The 8253-nt window shown below is 38.6% G+C and overlaps 1 protein-coding gene across 1 annotated transcript in view; it reads left to right on the top strand.

Annotated features, from left to right (window-relative positions):
• The first annotated feature begins 1375 nt into the window (after window positions 1-1375).
• Window positions 1376-8253, top strand: part of ASPM (assembly factor for spindle microtubules) — a 2279206-nt gene continuing 2272328 nt past the window's right edge. The window contains exon 1 of the mRNA XM_044080257.1: window positions 1376-2013. Within this exon, the coding sequence (XP_043936192.1) occupies window positions 1717-2013 (297 nt within the window). The 5' untranslated portion in view covers window positions 1376-1716. The remainder of the gene's footprint in view (window positions 2014-8253) is intronic.

The following is an 8253-nucleotide window of genomic DNA, read 5'->3' on the forward strand; positions in this document are numbered from 1 at the left end:
GGGCAGAAGATACTAAGATGTATATATTGCATTATTAAAGTGACGAGTTTACAAGAACTTAAAGAAGCAGTTGTTGACAGACAGGCCTGGTATACTAAAGTCCTTAAGACCCCCAAGAGTTAAGAATGGACCAAGTAATTTACCCAGATTCATCCATCCACAACCCCTTTTCCCCATTTTTGCGTTTGGGGTCTGGGTGTCACTTCACCATTGTTAATCATTTAGAGCCAAGGTTTACACCACTGGGTGGCTATCACTGCCACAGTACTTCTTCTACACTACACACTCGTATGCACATGCACATCCTTGGCCTAGGGTTGCCACCCTTTCAAATGCCCAAAGTAGGACATTTTTTGTAGAAACATGAGATTTTGCAGAACAAAACATACCCACAGCCAGTACAAAGAACAGAACGTTACTTTTTTGCCAAAATAAAAGTTATCCTTATAGTATTTCAGTTGCTTACACTATTTAATATAACATCTAGGTGTTTCAAATACAAAATAACTTTTATGTAGCTATTAAAAGAAAACTTAGGAAATAAGAGTGTCCATTCCAGCTACTGTATTCCTTTGGAATGTGGGAAGAAACTGGAGCACCTAAAGGCAACCAGTACAAACACAGGGAGGACATGCAGACTCCCCACAGAAGGCACCGCAGGTGAGAATTGAACCGCAGAATCTCCTGCTGTGAGGCAACAATCCGCTGTAACGCTGTTACCCAAATAAGCACTTATTTATTCCTATTGAAAATGGCCCGTCGCAGGCCAGGCTCAGACTGGGAGTAAATAATACATTATCAACTTGCTTACAATTTTCTAACAACTGAAAATAAACAAACAGATGAATATAGTGCTAAGGTGTACAGACAGACGTAAATAAATACAAAAAAGAAAAAAACACAATAAATATTACATTAATCTCTCAAAAATGTACATATGCAGAGAGAGGGAAAATAAGGAGCATGCCTGTTGATCTATTGTACTGTCTGTGTAAATTCCAGTCACAAACACATTTACATTGATAATGTTTAGGAGAAAGTAATAGTGATATAAGTAATGTTTTTACCTGCAATAGGTATTATTTTGTTTGCATGCAAGTATTCTACAGTTTTAGTTACTTTAAGGTGTTCGATTTGCTATTTTTTTTCAGTAGAATTATTTCAGGGTTATTATATTCGTAGTTTGGGGACTTGCGTACAATCCCCTGCATACTTGTTTAAGGTAAGCCGCTACCAACGGCGTTGTTGTTTTATGAATATGCATAATACAAATACTAATACAGGCGCCTTGGTATAGTTTTTCTTAAAAGGGGCGTTCTGGGAAAAAAATTGCCGAGAGACGGGTGTTGGGTGGTGCTTCTTAGTATTACGTGAACGTGAGCTTGTTTGTGCTGATTGGTAGACTACGAGAATCTTGCAAGAGACCATTGGTCTGGAGTTGATGTTTGAATCTCAACTGGGGCGGGACAAATAATACAGTGCAAATTGTAAAAATATGATGTTACGTTTTGTCTGGTTCTTTATTTGTGGATATGCCAATGTGGATATTTAAAGAGAAAAATACGGCTTTATAATAATAAGAATTTTATTTCCTGGTATTTTTGATTTGCAGAAATTCAAAGTGTGTACTGGTACAGGCGAGGAAGCGGCGTGCTGAAGCTCCACGCACCGGCTTTCCCTGCAGTTAGTTGCTGATCGCGCCTTTGAGTGTGGACGATGGCTGGATTTGTGAAGAAAGGTGTACTTTTAGATATCAGTCCAACTGAACGTTCCCTGCTGAACGCTGGTGCCAGTGTTAGACAAGCTGGCATAGACAAACAATGTCATCCAGTTCTCTCACTAACTCACTTTTGTCGACCCCCTTTTGTGAGTTTTGACTCTGTTAGGGTTGGAACTTCCAGGTCTGGGATTCTATTTATTGAAAATCCTAGTGAACATCTGGCGGAGGTCTTTTTGGACAAATTCCCATCTGCAAAAGGATTTTCCGTGGATCAGAGACATTTTGTTTTGCAGGTATTGCACATATTTCATTGTAAGTGAACTCCACAACCCCCCCCCCCCCCCCGTGAGTTGATTTTAGTGAACTGATTGCTGAGGGATGGGCAGTGTTTTACATTGCATACATACCTTTCAACTGCCTATGTTTACACCGTCCGTAATAGAATTGCTGATTTTATGGTAAATTTCTGAGGATTACAGTCCACAATATCAGGCGCTAGAATTTTTTTCTTAGAAAAAGCATTTGGAAATAAAATCAGATTAATTAACTTTTAAATGAATTAGAGTAAGATGTGTATAGAATTCTTGAATAAATACGTTGAGGGGTATTTATACGTGCAAAATATTGTTGTGATTTTTCTTTTCCATAGATCATGTACATTACTATTGGGTATTGTTTTACTTGGTCAGAGTGAGTCAGATGAGCCGATGACCATTTTCCAGGAGCGTTTTAGGTTTGACATCAGCGCTGTTATAAAATAAGTGTATGTAACTTATAGTATTGTGTAGCTATATTCAGCATAAATTATTGATGTGTGTATTTACTTGGAGACTTTAAAAGCTGTGGATTTATACAGAATCTGAGTAAGCAGTAGTACAGATTCCCTATTTTGAGTATAATGTGCTGCCAAATTTTAGTTAACTGCCACACGCAACAGTTTACCGTTAACATTGAAATCCTTTCTAATGTCTGACCTGGAAGCGTAGCTGTCAACCGAATCGGGGACAGGCCTCGTCAGAACTGAGGATAAATTCAGAAATAACTAGGGGCACTCTTTAAAATATTACTACTGTTCACCTGAGATGTTGATAGAATACGTGTGTGGGAATCAGTATACCTCTTCTGAAGTAAAAGAAGTCTAAGTTTAATTGTCATTATTTGTTTATTTATGATTCACCACCTTTTCCCTAAAGGTCACCAGTTTTATAAGGGCCTAAGAGGGGCAGAGATAAAATTCGAGTCTAAATCAAGGACACTTGATAGTTATTTATGCCTGAAGCATTCACTTAACGTACCCAGTTCAGCAATATTTGTATGGATAGTGTCTACTCAGAATGCCATGGTATACCATCAGAAGTGAGTAATCCTGGGTGTGATTGCCTGGTCTCTGGGAGCCTTAATGTTATAAGTTAGTCTGCATAATTGTATCTTAGTATCCCCTCAAAGATGCGCAGTAGCAGCCTTGCTACTACGCATCGGGAGGGGTACTAGGATACAATTATGCCAGTAGCAATGTTTATATGATCAATGCTGCAGTAGCCTTGGTTAGATATAACAGCTGTCCAACTTCCAAAGTTTCAGGGCACCTTCCACGCATCCAAACTGTCAGGTAGCTCAAGCTGGGATGACGTAAGAACAGAGTTTGGTCATTACATGGAAAGTAGCAACAAGTCTTGTCCATGGAGCAGACTACATTTCCTGGCATGCACTGCACTAGTGACTAGTCTAATATTACTAATACTGTTAGTTCCATGCCACTTGTATGACTCTGCTAGTTTCTCATGCTCCCATAGTAGTTAATGGCTGTTGATGAGTGCACAACTGAGGTCATATTAACCATCTGTGTTTGGAAGTCTGAACAGTGGTACTGTGTTTTCTTTGGCAAGTGTTACAAAAGGGTCTACTGCTCAATAGCTAGGATGCACAGTAGCATGTGTTACATGTTTCTCGTGACTGATGTAACAGCTGTGTATGTCCAGTTAAAAGGCATACATTGTGGATGCCATTAACAGTGGTTACAACCGTGTCTTCCAGAAATTTGTAAATGGGGAGGGTTGGGGAGACATGGACCCCCCCCCCATTTTAAAACAGAACTCTGAACTTGAACAAAGGCCCAAAATCAAGGGCATACACACACAAACATAAAAAATGTGCTAGACGAACATGTTTTTCATTATCGGGCATTTTCTGAAGGATATTTATTTATTTATTTATTTATTTATTTATTTATTTATTTGCAGTTTGTTTACCAGGATAGTCCATTGGGCCTCAAGGAGCCCGTTTTCAATGGAGTCCTGGAGAGAATAGCTCCAGAAAAATACAAATACATAGTACAGAAAAAGTACAAATCTTTAGTACACGTTTCTGATACTCAGATGTACGCCAGTATTTAGTGACACCAGCCCTCAATGATTTGCTAGAAAAACTCAAATTTTATGAGGAACACACCAAGAAATGTGAGGCAAAAATCTGGACATACTGTGAAAATGTGTCGGGGTGGGGGTGTCAAGGGTCAGCAGTTATGGTACATTCACTTTTCAGAAATTGAAAAGTAAAAACATGACATTGTGTAGGTTAAATAGGAGCTAATGTCTTCCCTTGTCTTTGACAGCTTTTCCTGTTAAACACAATGTCAGTTATTGTGGTTCCTCCCACCTCTTGCACACAGCAAAAAAACAAAACAGTAGTCCTTTTATTAACAATTGCCTTTTCTTTTGCTTCTCCCACTGGCATGGGGTCAGGTGCATAATTGGTTGCTAATGAATATAATTACATAAATTGTAGATGGTCATTTTTCAGCCAGTATGAAAATGAATGCTAGTAAGCACAAACAAAAAAATACAGATACTGTGATATGAGATAATTTCATTTCACCAAAACTTTGGCGATATTGTACTTGAGGGCCTCACCAGATGTGCAGTGGCAAGCCCCGCCCAAAACTCGCCCCCGTGCTGTTTCGTAATCGGGCACTAATGAATGTGTTCCCTCGAAGAATCCTAATACACTGTCCGGCTTTTAGTACATGTCTTGTGTTGTCTTCGAGAACAATTGTTTGTTTCTTATTTTAATATAAACAAAGAAATGCGTATTTATTAAATAAAAGACATATTTCAGAAACTTCGTTTTGTTCCTGCATCTGGCTGTCTGCAAAGTATATTTTCTTTTAAATTAAACGGTAAGCTACATGGTCACTTTTTAAGCTAATGATTTAATCGGGAGATACATTTTTTTTTTTTTATTCAAAATAAAGTATATAAGCTCACTTCTTATTCTTGTCCTGACCTAGGGTTACCACCAGTTTTCCTTTAGGCTGGGCAGTCCCTTATTTGGGCAGGTGTGTCCTTGTCAGGGAGGAGGATATGAAAATGGCGAGTGTCCTTTTTTCTAAGTTCCCTTTATTAGTTGACTAAAGCTATTATTTTTGTATTTGAATTGCTTACCAACCAACTCAAATTCTAAAAAGAGTGGGCTTTTATTTTAGCAAAAAAGCTATTATTTTTGTATCTGAAACGCTTCAAAATGTAACAAGCAACTAAAATTCTTCAAGAGTGTGCTTTTATTTTTAGCAAAAAAAAGTCCATTCATTTGCACTGTTTGAATGCCATGTCAATCATGACTCATTACATATGCATACCTGGTCATCAGTCATTTGCGACACGCCCACTTCTGCACGAAACGCAAGGTGAGGCCTTGGGTATAATATCGCCAAAACTTTTATCATAATGTTATCAGTTCATCAGTATGAAAATGAAATTCTGCAGTTGAAGTTGCATCACTGTCAGTCCCAGAGAGGTGAAACATGAGGTGTTGTGTGTTGAAAAAGATGGAGGTAGAGGTGGATAGAAAATTATGCCCCCTCCGCTAAAAGGAAAACCATAACAAACAGTTTTATTCACAGTTGCACTGCAGGGATACCATAGTTTCTGAGAAGTTTTGGGGAAGTGTATTATAGAAAGCTAAAGTGTGTTTTTTGCATGTTCTCCTTGTATCCATGTGAGTGTCTTTTTAAGGTATTCTGGTTTCTAGCTGTCTGCTAAAATATGCTGCTTAGTGGCTAAATTTTCTCTGATAGTTGTCTTACTGTTGCCCCTTTAGCCTGGGTTATGGGTAATCTGTATTAGCCTACTTAACCCAATTTAGCAAATAATAAAATAAATAATTGGGGATGTGTATGTGCTTTGCTGTTTCTAAAGAGAGGCCTGAGATCATCATTATTGAGCATTCCAAGGAAGTTCAGTAGTTTGTGGTTTTGTGGAAACCCAGTGGTTGTAATCCTGTAATGAGCAGCAACTGGATAAAGGACTCCATATGTTCCGTACAGGTGCAGGACGTATATTGGAAGCCTGTAAAGGAAGAAATGGGTAATGTGAGATAAGGATGTACATGTGGAGTTTATAAAAATTTAGTGCCCCCCCCCCCCCCCCCCATTAAGCCAGGCTTCCCACTGAGGCATGAGAGATGGGGGTTGAGGACTGTAATGAGTTAGATTTGATCAGATCTCATATTTTTCAAATGAGCTTACCCAGTTACATGTTGTCTGCAACACCTCCCCAAACATGATGTATGTATAGTTAACTTAAAACAAAACAGAGGTTGATTGTCTGTGTCCGTTTTAATGTTTCTGGCAAAATATAAGTTAATAAAGATATTGCTGTCTTTTTAATACACAGTAACTGTGTGTATTCCTGAGACGTAGCAACTGGAGATAACATCCCAGGCTGTGTTACTAGAAACTGTACTGTTCTGTCACAGACTATATTGCTAAGTTTGAGCAAAGGCAGCTATGCAGAAGTCTTGACGTATCTCTTCTGGATGCATTATAGGTTCATGGGTAAGTACAGGGCAGGCTGCACTTGAGGGACATTTTAAGTCTAGCCAATTTCCCTTTTGGTGCTTAAATTAACCTATCATGTTTTGTTTAAAGTTGTCCTTGGCTGTCTTATTGTCAGTAATTATATATTACCCTAGTGAGAATAACTGGGATCAAGCCATAGATAATGAGGGGACCAATGTGTGTCTTACGTTTGAGTTGAATCCCTGCTTATCTTGCTGAGCTCCATTTGTACCTGATGGAGAGTACTTCTTAAACAATCTGAATTACAGAGCTACACAGGTATATTTTGCGCACTTTATCTAATTAAGTATTTCTTATCAGCACTGCACTGGTCGTATATTTATTCAGTACTGCATTGTTTTTTATTTATTTGTGTAACAGTTCTGCACTAGTTTACTGCACTGTTTTTATTTGTTTGAATTATTTACTTTTCTGTGTCTCCATTTATATAATTGCTGATCTGTGGTTGAATTTTTGTATAGTTTGTGGCTTTTGCTGTTGCCCGCCCCTACTGGGAGTTTGTGATGTACTCAGTCCAGAGAGGTAAAACTGGTCAAACGGCTTCTGTGTTCTCTTTGTCTCAGGGTGTGACTTTGGAAGGGTCTTTTATCTGCTGGTATAAAAATATTACATTTGAGTTGAATCCCTGCTTATCTTACTAAGCTCCATTTGTACCTGACAGAGACAGAGCTACACAAGTATATTTTTCGCACATTATCTAATTGTTCAGTGTTTCTTATCAGCACTGCACTGGTTGTATTTATTTGCTTATCAGTACTGCATTGTTTTTTATTTATTTGTGTAACAGTTCTGCACTAGTTTACTGCACTGTTTTTGTTTAACTGAATTATTTACTTTTGTGTGTCTCCATTTATATAATTGCTGTTCTGTGGCTGAATTTGTGTAGTTTCTGGCTTTTGCTGTTGCCCGCCCCTACTGTAAATTTGATAAGGGACACTCCTCCCAGTCCCATCTAATTAGCTCATTCTACCTAATACAGAGAACATTTGGGAAGGTCAAACCCCTTAGTTCCTTAATCTTGAATTTTCTTCCGTTTCTCCTCTCTCCCTTTTCACTTTACTAACCAAAAAAAAACCCAACACTTTATTCATCTTCTTTTACTGTATTTGTTCTCTAAAGTGCTCAGTTGCATATTTTCTGTTGCATTTGTTCCTGCTTGTTTACAGCCTGTTTAATAACACAATTTAGTTTTGCTTTAAGTACTTTGGCTTTAGGCTAACCCCTTAGCTCTCCCTGGCATTCTGTCTCAGATTCTGAAAAGTATGGATAGACAGTTTCCTACAGTTTATCCTGCCAGTCTGGTTGATATGGGCATCCTGAAATAGTGTGGCAACTGCCTTGTATACACAGACAGCCACCTACAACTACCACTTAGGAACACAATTTGTGAGATGCTATTACATTAGGAACCTAGAGTCCAAGCTCTCTCCCTCACAAGCCGGTATATCTGACACTGAGAAGATTGTCAACACAATCACTCACCTCAAACACCACCCACACCAGACAACACACACCCACATATGTGAAGGTCGTCAACAAAAACATACCCAAACAAAGGAGACCTCTGAGGCAAAAACACACGCAATCTCCACAGCCCTCCACACCACATATCACGCATAGTTCACACACCTATGTCTCACAACCACCAAGACTTAACCATAAACCCAACATATTAGTC

The sequence above is a fragment of the Protopterus annectens genome, chromosome 8.part0 (genome assembly GCF_019279795.1).
Source record: "Protopterus annectens isolate FY-2018-M chromosome 8.part0, PAN1.0, whole genome shotgun sequence".
Taxonomy (NCBI): domain Eukaryota; kingdom Metazoa; phylum Chordata; order Ceratodontiformes; family Protopteridae; genus Protopterus; species Protopterus annectens.